Raw genomic sequence first — 16,279 nt, forward strand, 5'->3', positions numbered from 1 at the left:
GATTACCTCTATATGAGGTCGGACGGTAAATTATAGTATGGCGATCATATGTCTTCTCCGACGGATCCAAGTCCTTTGCACGGAGATCGACGACACAAGTATAGGAATAACTTCCATGTGCGATGTGTGCTAAGTTTCTGGTGGCGCGAGCTTTTATAGTGTTAGTGGGAAAGTGGTTGGTTGTTGACAATGACTTGCAAATTATTGACAGCTAAGTGTCAACTTTCTCACCTAACTGTTGATAGTTACTGGAGACCTCTGCTCTGATTCTCTGCGAGGAGTTTTTTATATCTGTGATTGTTTACAAAAATTTTGAACAAAAAAATAAAAGTTTTCTTTCATTTATACAAACTTTTCTGCTAAAATCTGCAGTCTCACACTTTGCTATGTATTTTCTTTGCATTTTGTTTCTGTATTTCTTTGTTTTTAAATTATACCATGTAACTACCATTGTAATCTATATTGTTCTGTATTTTATTCCTCTGTCTGTGTAACAACCTGGTTATGTTATTTGGCACCGGCTATGTACTTCTAGTATGTTAGAAATAAAATAACTGAACTGTCAACACCCAGCTGTCCCATTGGGGGCCTGGCCAAACTTGCAGTAGATTTGGAAAAAAGATGTTTTTAGTGGAATAGGGCAGAATGAGTAAAAAAAAAACTTATTTTATAGTAAAACTTTCTAAATATTTAATTGTTTTATTTCTGTTTGTGAAATTTTATTGTATTGTTATTTAAAGATAAAACAGCATTGATTTAATTTAATATGATAATTTTCTTTATTTTCAAACTATTCCTTAGTAAATTCATATATGGTTATTTGATTTTATTATTATATATAATTTTTTTAGGGATTACAGATAAATTTTTAATATGATTCAATCTTGTATATTTTAATAAAGTTGTTGAATTTTTTATTAATAAGTTTATTATTTATATTCAGAGCATGAAGAAAAACAAACAAAATTGAAAGCTTTAAGAAATAGACAAGATCTTTTTCAAGAAGAGGTAAGTTTAGTTTAGAAGTTTTTTTAAGATGTAGATCTGAAATGTATTATTAGAATAATTTAAAGAAATTTTGTTCAAAATATTTATTAAAAATATTATTAACTAATAATAATCTTCTCATCTTGAGGAAACCGTGTTTTGTATTTTCGTTTCTTTTCTTTTCTTTCGAAGACACAATGTAGTGACGTAAACTTAAACACTGGGCGAATTTTTCATCCTTTTTATTCGGTTGGAACGCTTTTTTATTACATAACGCGTTTCGGGCCGATGCCCCTCTTCAGCCAACTTCTAAATCCTGGTAAGAGCTTGTATACCGTTAAAAGCTGGTCCGTACCTCATTCGGTAGTTTAGACGGATGTAATAGTCCAAGGGTACGAATCTTTTATCCTTTGTTGGTATTTGTTGTCTTGGTATTGGGCCATGTTCTTCTCTTAGGTGATGATATTCGCCGTTTCAATAATAATATTTTAGTTCTATCTTGAGGAAACCGTGTTTTGTATTTTCGTTTCGTTCTACTACATTGTGTCTTCGAAAGAAAAGAAAAGAAACGAAAATACAAAACACGGTTTCCTCAAGATAGAACTAAAATATTATTATTGAAACGGCGAATATCATCACCTAAGAGAAGAACATGGCCCAATACCAAGACAACAAATACCAACAAAGGATAAAAGATTCGTACCCTTGGACTATTACATCCGTCTAAACTACCGAATGAGGTACGGACCAGCTTTTAACGGTATACAAGCTCTTACCAGGATTTAGAAGTTGGCTGAAGAGGGGCATCGGCCCGAAACGCGTTATGTAATAAAAAAGCGTTCCAACCGAATAAAAAGGATGAAAAATTCGCCCAGTGTTTAAGTTTACGTCACTACATTGTGTCTTCGAAAGAAAAGAAAAGAAACGAAAATACAAAACACGGTTTCCTCAAGATAGAACTAAAATATTATTATTGAAACGGCGAATATCATCACCTAAGAGAAGAACATGGCCCAATACCAAGACAACAAATACCAACAAAGGATAAAAGATTCGTACCCTTGGACTATTACATCCGTCTAAACTACCGAATGAGGTACGGACCAGCTTTTAACGGTATACAAGCTCTTACCAGGATTTAGAAGTTGGCTGAAGAGGGGCATCGGCCCGAAACGCGTTATGTAATAAAAAAGCGTTCCAACCGAATAAAAAGGATGAAAAATTCGCCCAGTGTTTAAGTTTACGTCACTACATTGTGTCTTCGAAAGAAAAGAAAAGAAACGAAAATACAAAACACGGTTTCCTCAAGATAGAACTAAAATATTATTATTGAAACGGCGAATATCATCACCTAAGAGAAGAACATGGCCCAATACCAAGACAACAAATACCAACAAAGGATAAAAGATTCGTACCCTTGGACTATTACATCCGTCTAAACTACCGAATGAGGTACGGACCAGCTTTTAACGGTATACAAGCTCTTACCAGGATTTAGAAGTTGGCTGAAGAGGGGCATCGGCCCGAAACGCGTTATGTAATAAAAAAGCGTTCCAACCGAATAAAAAGGATGAAAAATTCGCCCAGTGTTTAAGTTTACGTCACTACATTGTGTCTTCGAAAGAAAAGAAAAGAAACGAAAATACAAAACACGGTTTCCTCAAGATAGAACTAAAATATTATTATTGAAACGGCGAATATCATCACCTAAGAGAAGAACATGGCCCAATACCAAGACAACAAATACCAACAAAGGATAAAAGATTCGTACCCTTGGACTATTACATCCGTCTAAACTACCGAATGAGGTACGGACCAGCTTTTAACGGTATACAAGCTCTTACCAGGATTTAGAAGTTGGCTGAAGAGGGGCATCGGCCCGAAACGCGTTATGTAATAAAAAAGCGTTCCAACCGAATAAAAAGGATGAAAAATTCGCCCAGTGTTTAAGTTTACGTCACTACATTGTGTCTTCGAAAGAAAAGAAAAGAAACGAATAATAATAATCTTATTAATGTTTTAACAATGTGTTGTTGGTTTAGATATATATTCTCAAATCATTTGAATTCAAATTTAATTTAAGCAAAGTTATCATAACTACTTTATTAGAACTAAAACTATAGTAATATAAACATCTGTAAAATCAATGTTGTATTAAAGGGTGATTACTGGATTATAATCATTTTACATTAATGCTACTAATTTATAATTTAATGTTGAATAATTTGGCCTAGAGGTAGGTGTTAGGTGTCATCTCTTGATAAATTTAATAATTATATATATAATAAATGTCTTAACGCCCAATGAGTATATATAGATACAACCAACAATCACCTGAATGATCAGGCTAGAATTTGGCTAATTAATTATTATAATTAAATTAATATTTTAATTTAATTATAATATTCTTTTCTTCCAAAATCTTCTAAAAGAATCTGCTTGAAGTGGGTCTTGAGCTCACAACTCCAGCTTGCCATATGGGCATGTTGCCAGTTATGCTAACTGGACCTCCATCTGATCTTTGCTTACAGAACTATTAATTTAGATATAAACAAACTGGTTACTCACTGTGCTGACTGGAGATGGCTTTCATACCCACAGCCTGTAACTTCCACCATGGCACTCAGCAGGCTATTGCTCAACCCTGACATAGTGTATATATACTAATATAAATATCTATAAAGTTTAAATTAAAACCAAATGGTTGCCAGTTTACATCAGGCTATATTAATGCTACTAATTACTAATTAAATGTCAAATAATTTAGCCAAGAGATTGCACCTAACACCTACTGCCAAGCCAAATTACTTGACATTTAATTAGTAATTATAGCCCAATGTAATCTGGCAATTGTTTGGTTAAAGCTATAAAGAGTATACCTGAATGTTTTCACTCTCAAACATCTATGTTTAATAATTTTGAATTAAAGATTCCAAAAATTCAAATTATTCTAAAATACTCAAATGTTTAATCTTTTGAATTTTCCACTATATTCAGAATGATTGCAGTCTTCTTTTGCCTTCTGCCCACCCTTTTCAGATTATGAGCATGAGGGTATATATATATATGTACTGTATTCAGAAGCAATACTATAGAGATTTCATGTCAACTGTTTGAATAAAAACATCATAAAATATAGCATTCCAAAAATATCTTAGTCTCCTAGTTGATTAGTGTTGCTATTTGCTTTTATATTTATTATCTAAATTCTATAGAGTAGAGATGTTGCTGTTAAAGTGTTTATTAATGACAGTCTTTAAGATCTGATCAATAAATCCATTGGCTTTCAGATATTTTATAATTCACAAAAGAACTAATGATGTAGTTTCAAGAATATATATACAGTAGAACTTGGTTAAGAAGTTTTTAGAGACCAACTTAAAAATTTCTTAAGTGGGAAACTTCTTAAGCAGAAATGAAAATATTATAGTTTTACTTTCAATAGATTCATATTTATTTAACAATGTTCTACTATATTACAGTGACTTAAACTTATACAGTATTTAATTATTTAGATATTTGTCTAATGTAGCCTGTTTTGTTGATTTTGTTACATGAAGAAAAAATATGTTTTAAGATTCTCACAAAAAAAAGTACATATGTACAAGTACTGTCCTAAAACCTGCTGAAAACTTAACAGTATCATTCACATCAGCACTAGTCAGAACTTGCTGTTCTATTATAGTTAAATAATTAAAAGAATCTTTAGGAATCAGTATATAGAATCATCCATAAATTATATAAAACAATTTTTATACTTTTCAACTACTATCTTGCTCCTACAACACTCCATAATGCATCAGTATTTATCTCCAAAATTATACTATGCATATCCTAGATAGATTCCATTAATTGTACTAAAGACTAATATATAGTATAGGGTATTGAACATTAGATTATTTTATTAGTTATGAACAAAGCAATGACATAAATACTAGAGTTTGCTGTGCAATTCTTTGGAAACAAAAATGAATTACTTTGTTATCTGAGGGCTGAGATCCTGGCATTATATAATGTTTTTGTAAACATCCCACCCTTTGTAATACATTATAATGATCATCTGCATACCCACTCACATTTGATTGTGAGTGGGTAATTTATGGTCAGCTTTTATGTTTATAAAATAAAAAATAATTTAAAATTAATCATGTCAATTAACTATGTAAGAGATGGATATTTAGGAAAAAATAAATTATAGAATGTAGAAATTAAAAGAGTAAATTTTAGAAGGTAAAATAGAACTGCCCTGTAATGAAACTTGATGCGTCACTATTATCATCTCAAACAATAATTAATTTTATCTCAAACAACTATAAACACAAAATAATTAGGAAAGCATTTAGTAAATATATATGCAAATTATAACAAACTTTTAAATCAAAGTGTGTTGTAAGTACTTGAAATCCTCAATTAAATCTTTGAAGTGAGAGACAAATAATGGTAAAACTTCCAGTTTGCTGGAGTGTGATGTTAGACTTATATGATTGGCTGAATGTAGATCTAATGTCATAAATGAAATTTTGATACAGATTTTGAAGTTCATTGGTAGAAAAATAGCAATTCTTCATTTATTTGTTCATGTTTATACAACAACATAACATATAATAGAATATTAATTTTATATTTTAATAAGGTTTGTTTTATATTTGTTTAAGAATAATAACCATTGTGGTAAGATTATTTGGATGGCACTCCTTTTGTTATCGATAACAGCCATTTCCATGTAGACATTTTTGGAACTAAATTTTTTCTTTACAAAATTATCTTTTTCATATTCTAGAAAATTTATCCAAAATTTTGTGAAGGTTTTATTTTTAATACACAATCCTCATGAAGCACCTTAATTTGCTGAGATTATTTATCTTGATACAAACTAACATTTTCAACCTATTCAATAGTCCATCTTTAAGTTTACAAAACTTTTGGTTTTATTTTTGTCTTTATAATTTAAATCATTTGGTACATAAAACTTATTTTTATTTTGATATGGTACACAATCTAATTATATTTAGCTGTTTTATAATTAATTATAATAATACTTTTTGTTTTTCAGGGTATTCTGAACCTGATTTTGGAAACAATTGACAAGATCAATGTTATCACAAATCAGGGATATTTAGTCTCATTTATGGGTGAAGAAGCTGGTCAAAATTGGGATGCAATATCAGGATACCTTTATCAATTATTAGGTATTTAAATTATTTATAAAATTAAAACTTGTATTTTCAAACAACATTATACATTTATATATTTTTCCTAATTTTTTAAACAAATAAATAAGATTTATATAACTAAATAAACTACTAAGATATTTTTGAATTCAAATATCTATTATCAGAATCCAACATCATTGAAGAACAATTAAATTTGAAAAAACCAGCCAGAAATTTAAAATTTTTCTAAAATATAAAAAATACTTAATATCTTTAGTTTCATATAATCAGTTGACAAATTATCACTATAAAAAATATATTGAAATTTCAATGCATGTTTATGTAATATATATTTTTTAAATTATAGCTGCAATAATTAAAGGAAATCATACTAATTGTGCACAATTTGCACAATCTCATAGATTGGATTGGTTATTTAGCAGATTAGGCAGTCAGCAGGCTACTGAAGGCACAGGTAATTTATTAATGATTAATAATAATAAATTATTTATCTTAAATGTATAAAATGTGTAGATAAATTATTAAACTTTCAAAATTATATAAACTAGATTTTTAAAATTTTAATTAATTTTTATAATTGTACATGATAAATATTTTGTTAAAATACTTTTATAGTATAGTGTAGTATATCTCAAAGTTTATTCTAGAACTTTTATTATTTTTACAACAAATATAAAAATGAGTTGTTATTTTTATAGGCATGCTGGATGTATTGCATTGTGTTTTAATTGACAGTCCTGAAGCTCTAAATATGATGAAAGAAGAACACATTAAAGTTATTATTTCCTTATTAGAGAAGCATGGAAGGGATCCAAAGGTATAAAATGTTTGGAGTGGTAAATAGTAATAAGTAACAAATAACTTTACTGTTGGGAGTTTTTATTTAATTCAGTATGTAAATGGCATTCATTTTTATTGGCCAAATGATCATTATTTTTAAAAGCCCATTAACTAACATTGAAACAAAAATCCAAATTAAAAATGTTTTAAGAATATCTTTTGTAAAAATAATTAAAATTGTTAATATTTATTAGTACAAGAAAAGATAAGATTATTTCTGATATTCATGAATTATTTTTAAATTAATAGGTTAATATATTATAATTGATCATTAATTAGACGACATTTTTCTAAATAAATTATTAATTTTATACTAAAGCTCATAACATGTTTTTTATCAAACATTTAATAATTTTATGAACATAATTTTAATAAGAGTGAGTCAAATATTTAAGCTTTTTGAGTTATTTCAGTTTGATCTGTAATTACTACACTTATAAACCAGTGTTCAGGAACAATGTAAAATATCATAAAAATTATACTTTAATCAATCCAAAACTTGTTTTTGATGAATGAAAATTTTCAAAAACTTAGTAAAACACTTTTCCTCTTATATTGGGGTATGTTTGAAAAGTTGAATGAGTTATGAATGATGCATGATATAATGATCAATGACAGTGATGATATTCTCATTTAGAATGATATCATTGTTATTCTTACTTTTGCTGAATATTTTGACTGATTTGTTTACAACAAAATAGCTTTTTGTAAAATCAAAGTTATAAATGTTAGTGCATCTTTATCCGAGATATTTTTCTTAGATTACTTAAAGTGGGCAGTTATTTGTCTCATTTCATCTTTTAATCCAGAAATTACACACTTGAATAGATGTAGAAACATCAGTATTACCAGATGCCATTTTTTTCATAATGTAAACTAATTACCGTATATCTTGGAAGATAAGATGATAGTTGAATCATAAAAAAAAGGCCCCTAAAATCCGGGGTCGTCTTATAGGACAGATACGAAAAATTAGATTGAAATTTATATAAATTAAAACCATTATAAAAAAACCGGACAAACCGTAATTATTTACTAGTAGAGAGTAGGGTATGTCCACAAATAGAATAGCCCATACAATGTTTTTGAGAATAGTCAAGGCCATTACCCAAATGCTGAATCAGTGCGAATGTTTGCAACAATCGCAAGGCAGTGCTATCAGATGCAAAAAAATAAAATTTGTTTATTTGAAAAATTACAAATAGGACATAATTCTGTACATACACTATACAGTATTATTATTCAGACGATGATTGCTGATCTAAAGTAAATTCATAGGCCATTGATAGCTTGGGGGTCATCTTATAGGACAGATATAAGCTAAAATTTATAAAACTTCGACGAAAATTTATACCTTGTCTTATCTGAAGGTTGTCTTATCTGCTGAGATATATGGTATTTCTTTTAAGAATTTCATTAGTGTTTCATTTAAAATGCCATCAACATTGAGTATTCACACTGAGCAGAATTAGTACTTTATGACTGACTTATTAATAGTTTGTTTAATTTGTTTGACTTTATAAACTTATCCTTGGTTTGTGTCTTATAATAATTGTGATGATGATACTTTTGTAATGAAAGTTAATTTTCCTGTATGTCATGCAAGAAGTTACCATCAAGACATTCCTTTATCATGTGTGTTTATTATTTGTCCTGGTACTTGATTGTTATTTGGCAATCTGTCCAATATTTATTTCTTTAGTTAATTCTTGAAGATGAATGTGTGAGTAGTATATTTTTTAGAAGCATTTGAGATTTTGAAGAGTTTTTGAAAAGTTTTACTCCAGGAAAAGCAATTTTGGATGTACAGGTAGCCCTCATACAACGCAGTACTTCTACAACATGGTTTAAAAATTCAGGATATTCCCTGAATGACATGACTTCCAGTTTTGCTTTAACATGGTTTTGGAAATCCTCTATAGAAAATTTCACAATTTTTAAGTGTAAACTTTGTTATTCAATATTTTTTTTTATTCAAGTAAGAATGTGTGTTGTCTCAAATTTGCCCATGGATTTTAGAGTATTGAAACTTTCAAATTATTTTGTGCTTTTTGTCAGGTTTACTTTAATGAAAACTGATAGTGCAATTTTTTTTTTTCTTTGTCCTAACTTTTCTATCAACCAGGTGTCATTATTGTTGCTTTCAGACTTTTGCAAACAAAAACAGCCCTTAAGACTGTTACTGTGTTTTCTTTTTATAGATTAATCTTTGTATTTACTAAAGTTTATTTAAACATTTTTAGGTAAGTGTTATTAACGTCTTTTTTTTAACCCTTTTGCCGCTGTTTGCCCCACCTCTTGTTTACGTTTATTTTGTAAACCGACTGAGTGCAATATAGATCAGTCAAGGTCAGTTAGGCAATATTAATTTAAAAATTCACCAAAAATTAAATTATCATTATATTTATATGAAAAAAATGATGTACATTTACTAATATCTTTAGTTTTAAATACGATATTTTTAAATAAATTTTATTAGAGAAATTTATGGGAAAATTAATATTAACACATAATACAGCACTTTTAATTTTGATTGTTAGTTAATTATTGATTGGAAATAAATTATTTATTGCTTTAATAAACATATCTCTCTTAGTAACAAAAAAGAATAGTATACTTTTGTTAACTTCTGGAACATAACCCTATGTTTGCATTAGTTCTTTGTTTCATGTAGCACAGATTTGCATAACATGGTACTTTTTTGGAATTTAACTGTTGTGTTATATGAAGGATACCTATATTATATATTCGAGGAACTTCCTTAGTAGATATATTATGCAAGTATATTATCCTTAATAAAGTTTTTAAATTGGTTCAAAGTAATCTTAACTTGTAAATTCAGTTATATTATTTATAAGTCTAGCTCAGTTCAGATTAAAATAATGAGTGTCTCATTTTATACATAGTTTAATTTGTCAAAAAACATAATAATGCCACAACCTAAAAAGAGAGAGATTTGTAGGATAGCATATGTAAATATCATATGATTATATAGAAATAGACAATAGTTTTCCTACCATACCTAATGCTATCATAAATCTCTTAATTAAAGGACTAATCAACCTCAGCTCTTCAGGTATTTTATGATATGCTATAATGCATATCATAAGATACCTGAAGAGCTGAGGTTGATTAGTCCTTTAATTATAATGAACTAAATTACTTGGTGTCCATCTGAAAAAACTAACATAAATGCTAAAATGAAAAATATACATTGCTAAAAGTAATGGATAGTAAAGATTTTACTTTATTTTTAAAAACATGAGAATGTTGTTAACTGTCAAAAGTGATAACATTACAAACTATAAATTCAACAAAAATTTAGAAAAATTAAGAAAAATTAAAAAATGAAGAGAAAACAATTTCCACAAAACTTTCCATTTTCAGTTTGATATAAAAAATTTAAAATTCAATGAAAACAAATCAAATCAAATATTTGAATTTTTATTTACTTATTTTATAGGTTTTGGATGTTCTATGCTCATTATGTGTTGGCAATGGTGTTGCAGTTCGAAGCAGTCAAAACAACATTTGTGAAAATTTATTACCTAGTAAAAATCTTCTACTTCAAACTCGATTAATGGATCATGTTGCAAGGTATGTTTTATCAAAATCTTATTAAAGCTTTATTATACTATTTGTCTACTATAAATAACTACAAAATTCCAAACAAGTGCTATTAGCGAAGTAAATATATTATATGCTTAATTGATTAAGAATCTTAAATATATATTAAAATTACATCACTTTTTTAGATTATCTTTGTTTTGTTTTATCTTAATTTTTTTTCATAACTACAGTAAGACCTTGCTTAACGCGGGATATGCGTTCCTAGACAACAAAGCGCTAAGCAAAACAGCATTAAATGGGGTCATTTTAACATAGAGTGATAGAGATAGGGGAATATGTGACAAAAAATAAACAAATTTTACTTTAATTTTAAGTTATTTTTATATTAATTTGTATAATAATATATGTTAAATAAGACATAAAACATATGCACACAGAAGTGTAAAGTTCATTTTTTGTGATGAAGGTCCTAACTCTTCTGAAATTCTTGTTATTTGTGACTTTATTGCAAATAACAAGAATTTCAGAAGAGTTTCATTTGACGCTTTTTTTCTTTCCTGAAGCTGATGTCGGTAGCAGATCACATCCAAAATACCTCATTTTGCTTTTGCACGCCTTTCAAAATCTGGATCATTCGCTACAATTTGATCAACAATTTTGGTTATCGTTACCAAACTTTTACTTAGGAAATCTGTAGAGAAATTCTTTGGGTTATTTGTTTTCAGAATCCCTATTTTCCAGATTTACACAAATTCCTTGTTCTGCCAGTTCTTGAGGTCATTGTTGTTAAGGCTATCACTAAAACCTGCAGTAACTCCTTAATATCCTGCTCGTCTATATCTGGTCTTTTATTGATTAGGTTGACCTTTGGTCAACCTAACGATACAGTGATAGGCTCTTCTCATTGAGAATTCTTGGATACCTTCAGCCATAACTCTTCCACACTTCGTTCATGCATTTATTGCATTTATCAGTTAATTCTTGCCAATCTAAGCTGATATTCCCTATGGTATCTATAAAGTTATATTTTTTCCAAAATTGTGCCAAACAAACAGATTTAAAGAAAGTACACCTTTTTGCCGCCTTTTGCTGATTGGTTTGTGTTTGCAAATAATCAAATTGATGGTATTGCATCAATTCATATAAAGGTGTGAAATTTCGAATTCACAGAAACTTGTAAATGATGAGACGGTACTTAAAACTAATAAATAAACAATTTTTAATATCAAAAGGAAACAAATGACAATTAATATGTCTGCCTGTTTTGCATATTTAGATCTTGACAAATTTATTGTTTCATAAAACATAAAATAAACAACCATTCAAACTTCAGCATAAATTCTTTAATATTAAGGACGTTTTCAAACGCATTAAGCGTCCATCATCAGTTACTTCTTTAAATCAAATATGAAATTTGAACAAATATTACTTAAATTAAATAATCGGTTATACAATAAAATGCGAAAAAATACAAAAATTAACGATACGATTAAAGTAAACAAATAAAATAAAATAATCCAGGATTATAGTAATTTTACAATTATGCCAATATTTCACAAAATAAAAATAAAAATAAAACAAAAAACCAACAGTAGGCTTAAACCAATCCAGGATTATCATAATATTTTACAATTATGCTCATTTGTCACTAAAGACTTCCAAGCAGTGGAAAGCCCAACAACATTGCTTTAATAGATGCCAATACTTCACAAAAATAAAATAAATAATTAAAACAAAAACCAACAATAGTTCTAGGATTATCGTAATTTTACAATTAGTTCAAATCGTCACACAAAGATTTCCAAGCGGTGGAAAGCCCATCAGCGTCTCTATAATTGATGCAATGTGTGCTCCTCTGCACCCTGTGGATTTCCAGTTTTTCCAAAAACTTTATCGGGTGTTTCGATCTAGTAGACTTGATGATAGAGGCTTTGTCCCAAAAGACCGTGATGCCCTGCTGCTTGGCATAATTGGCAAGGACTGTACCATCAACTGATTTGCTTACCAACTGCTTGTGTTCATTAATCCTCCTTTTTAAATTCCTCAATGTTGCCCCTATATATACTAATTTAAAGTCAAACCTATGATCCCTTAACAGTATTGAGTATATTCCTGTTAAGGAGTTACGCTCATAATTCATCTTATCATTTGTTAAAAGCTTGTATATAGTGGGATTGCATCGATAAATGATTTGTAAATTCTTACTTTTGGAAATCCTCTTAACAAACGGCTTAAGAAAAGGTATGTAATTGAGGACCACTTTTTCTTTTTGTTGGTTTCTATTCTTCCCACGCACCCGGTTATGATCTTTTTTGATGAGAGCATCTATTGTTTCTCCTCCGTAGCCATGCTGCAAAGCTGTTGTTCGGATGTATTGTAGTTCTTTAACTGTATCGGAAACATCTGTGCAATGTCTGCGTGCCCTCTGTATCCAAGAGCGAAATATCGCCATCTTGATATGCCCAGAGTCTGTCGAGTTCCTAGGGATAACGATTGGGATTGATGTCGGTTTGCGATAAACCTTGGTGCGGATTTCCCCTCCTACATATGTTATAGTGAGATCCAAGAAATTAACACTGTTACAACTTTGCTGTTCCAATTCTAGAGTTAAACCATAAGGGTTACAATTCATTAAATCTGTAAAATGTTTGATGTTGCGATTATCCTTCCACAAGATAAAGATATCGTCCATGTATCTCGCGTATTTTTATTTATTTATTGTTTTACCTTCAGTGGTAGTTTCAAGGACAATCGTAGAAATAAAATACTGTATTTTGTTGGAAATAGAAATTCAGTGGCAATTGGTAATTTAAAATTTATTGACACGAGTGCTTTTAAAATTTAGAGGACCAAAAAAGCGCAATATATCCGAATTTGCGATATAATGAGTGGCTACTGTATTACAGTATATACAGAAATTTTTAAAATGTATTTAACCATTAGATAGAGTTAGATAACCTAATAAATAGGATTTAACAATTTGGAGGGCTTATCACACCAAGGCCAACAGAAAGAAGGACCAGATCTTTTACAAAAAAGTTAGTCTTTAATAACCACATTTCAAATTTCGGTAAGGATACAGTTCGGGTACAAGGACCTCTCATCAGCATACAAACATTGGCACCAACATAATACTTATAACACTAATAGTTAACCAATACAAAGGAATATCTAATTTATACAGTGCACTATATTTACAATTTTTAATTTAACCCATATACTAAAGAACTAAAACTATCAAGCATAAAATTTTTCAATACAATGACAATGTGATATATCATATTATTTATTATATATTATTGTGATATATTCATATTATTTATTATATATTATTATCATATATCATATTATTATTTATATTATATCATAACAGAATAAAAAGAAAAACAACTTTTACTGCTATTTTGCTGAGTTTTTCTTCTGTGTTTTCACTTTGTTTTGTCACTATTGCACTCACTTTTTACTCACTGTTTCTGTATTTCAACTCCCTTTTCTCACTTTTTTCGGAGGGCAAATGGCACTCCCAGGCCTGTATAGTATGATGTTAGGTCTGCTGGTTCAAAGTTGTATTTGAGAATATCTCACTGATCACAGAAACACGAATGGTAACTTTTGATGAGAACATATTTTTGAAATCTATTGGATATTTTTGAAATCCAGTTGGATTTCAAAAATATCCAATAGAGTTCTAATGCTAAAGAATAGAACCTGAAGATGGCTATTTAAAATAGCCAAATTTGTCATTTGTTTTTCTCAATAAAAGCTACAACAACTGCCTTATAACATCAGTCTAAATAATGGCTATAAAAATTATAAATTACTGATAAATTTGACCCTAGAAGGAGGTGTGAGTGCCATCTTTTATTAAATTTAATAATGATAATTTAATTAAATAATTTTAGATTAAACTGGAAGAAAAGTTGGTCAGGGAAATTCATGGAATTTAAAACCAAAATTTGAGTAGGAACCCTGTAAATAGAAATATAAACATCTTTAATCTTAATCCATCATATAATTATTTGTTTTTCTCAAACAATTATATGCTGGATTAAGAAAAGGTTCATAGTTTTTTTTATTTATTTATAGAAATGAGTATTTAAATATTACTGTCACCTAACATAAGCATGTTAAATATTAATATTAATGTAATGTAAATGTAATGATTGATGAAAATTATTGAATTTATTTTATTCAACAGTTTTAATAAATAAATTATTAAGCTTTAAAATAACAATATTTGTAAAATATTAATAGTTGAATAATTATAAAATTTGCAAAGATTATAAAAGAAAGAAGAAAATAATTAAAAAATTTTTTTTTTCTTCATTTCTTGTTTCATTGATGATAGTCACAATTTATATTATTACTTTTGCCAATTACTAATTTCTACAATTTTTATAACGAAAATATTAAAAATTTTTATTTATTGTTGGAAATAATGGTTATTACATAATAATTTCTTTATTTGCAGTATGCATCCTAATATTTTTGTTGGAAAAGTGTGATGGTTCAGCAATGTATCGTAGATGGTATTACGAAGCTATGGTGGATCATACAGAGACAGTTTCTCATTTACATCCACATTTTCGTGTTGGATGGGCTAACAATAAAGGATATGTTCCATATCCTGGAGGTGGTTCAAAATGGGGAGGAAATGGAGTAGGAGATGATTTATATTCATTTGGATTTGATGGCTGTTACATGTGGACAGGTAAACTACTTTTTTTTAATCGATTTTAAGTTTTGTTATAATAGACTTGTTACATACTAATGAAAAAAATTCACCAAAGTTTAGTTATTTCTTGTCTTATATTTTTCTAAAGCATCAATAATGTATTTAATTTTTTTAAGTTGTTTATAATATTTATTTGAAATACTCAGTTTAGATGAAATTCTTAGTTCTAAAATACATATATTTGAGAATAACATAAATTTAATTTTACATATAAAAAATTGTCTTCACGTGCAAAAATATTCTTAATAATTTTCTCTTTTTGATGATGAAAAAATTTAATTTTATACCATATATGATGAAATTAAAAAATCAGAAAACAATTTTTCAAAAATTCTAAAAATTTTGTTAATTTATCAGTTTAATATTGCTCAGAAAATTATATGATATGCCTGTTTAATTATTTATATGATTTAATTAGAATATTTCAAACTATGTATTATTTTTTTTTGTAGTGTGCAACAATTTTAGGGGAATTTTGCATGTAAATTTATGTTTTAGTGAAATTTTGGATCTTGAAAATATTCTGTACTCTGTAAGATTCTTTGAAAGCCAAGGTTCTGTCAGAAGCATTTTGTAGGATAGCCTTAGCTTAGAATGCTACCACTCAAAAACTGGGTATACTTGAACTAAAGCCACTAAAAAACCTAATATCCAACAGAGAAGTTTAGAACTGCTAACATTTTTTGCCTGTGTTGAACAGGTATCATCAGTCAAACTAATCCCCCAGCTCCTGAAACAATGGGGGATTGTTGTATATGTGAGAAGAGGGGAGGTGATGTAAGAAGAGATAAAGAGGGGAGGGAAGGATAATAGGATTTATAGTTCAAAGAAAGATGTCCACGCTGTGAAGAAAGAGTAAATCTTGCAAAAAGTGAATGTGTTATTGTGGGTGATCTTATAAATTTCCACCTGCTCAAGATGTTTGAGAAAGGGCTGCCAGGAAGAGTTATGTAAGAGTCGTGCACAATCAAAG

General features: G+C 28.7%; 1 protein-coding gene and 1 long non-coding RNA gene across 2 annotated transcripts in view; one reads left to right on the top strand and one right to left on the bottom strand.

The window, feature by feature from the left end:
• Positions 1-16,279, top strand: part of RyR (Ryanodine receptor) — a 417,183-nt gene that overhangs the window by 73,828 nt on the left and 327,076 nt on the right. Inside the window, 7 exon segments of the mRNA XM_067275817.1 lie at positions 944-1,008; positions 6,041-6,176; positions 6,508-6,615; positions 6,860-6,978; positions 10,465-10,598; positions 15,043-15,073; positions 15,075-15,282. Of these exon segments, the coding sequence (XP_067131918.1) occupies positions 944-1,008; positions 6,041-6,176; positions 6,508-6,615; positions 6,860-6,978; positions 10,465-10,598; positions 15,043-15,073; positions 15,075-15,282 (801 nt within the window).
• LOC136979862 (uncharacterized) overlaps positions 1-16,279 on the bottom strand; it is a 233,162-nt gene that overhangs the window by 64,044 nt on the left and 152,839 nt on the right. The window lies entirely within an intron of this gene.

This window comes from Centruroides vittatus, unplaced genomic scaffold, assembly GCF_030686945.1.
Source record: "Centruroides vittatus isolate TY-2023 unplaced genomic scaffold, ASM3068694v2 contig_1158, whole genome shotgun sequence".
NCBI lineage: Eukaryota > Metazoa > Arthropoda > Arachnida > Scorpiones > Buthidae > Centruroides > Centruroides vittatus.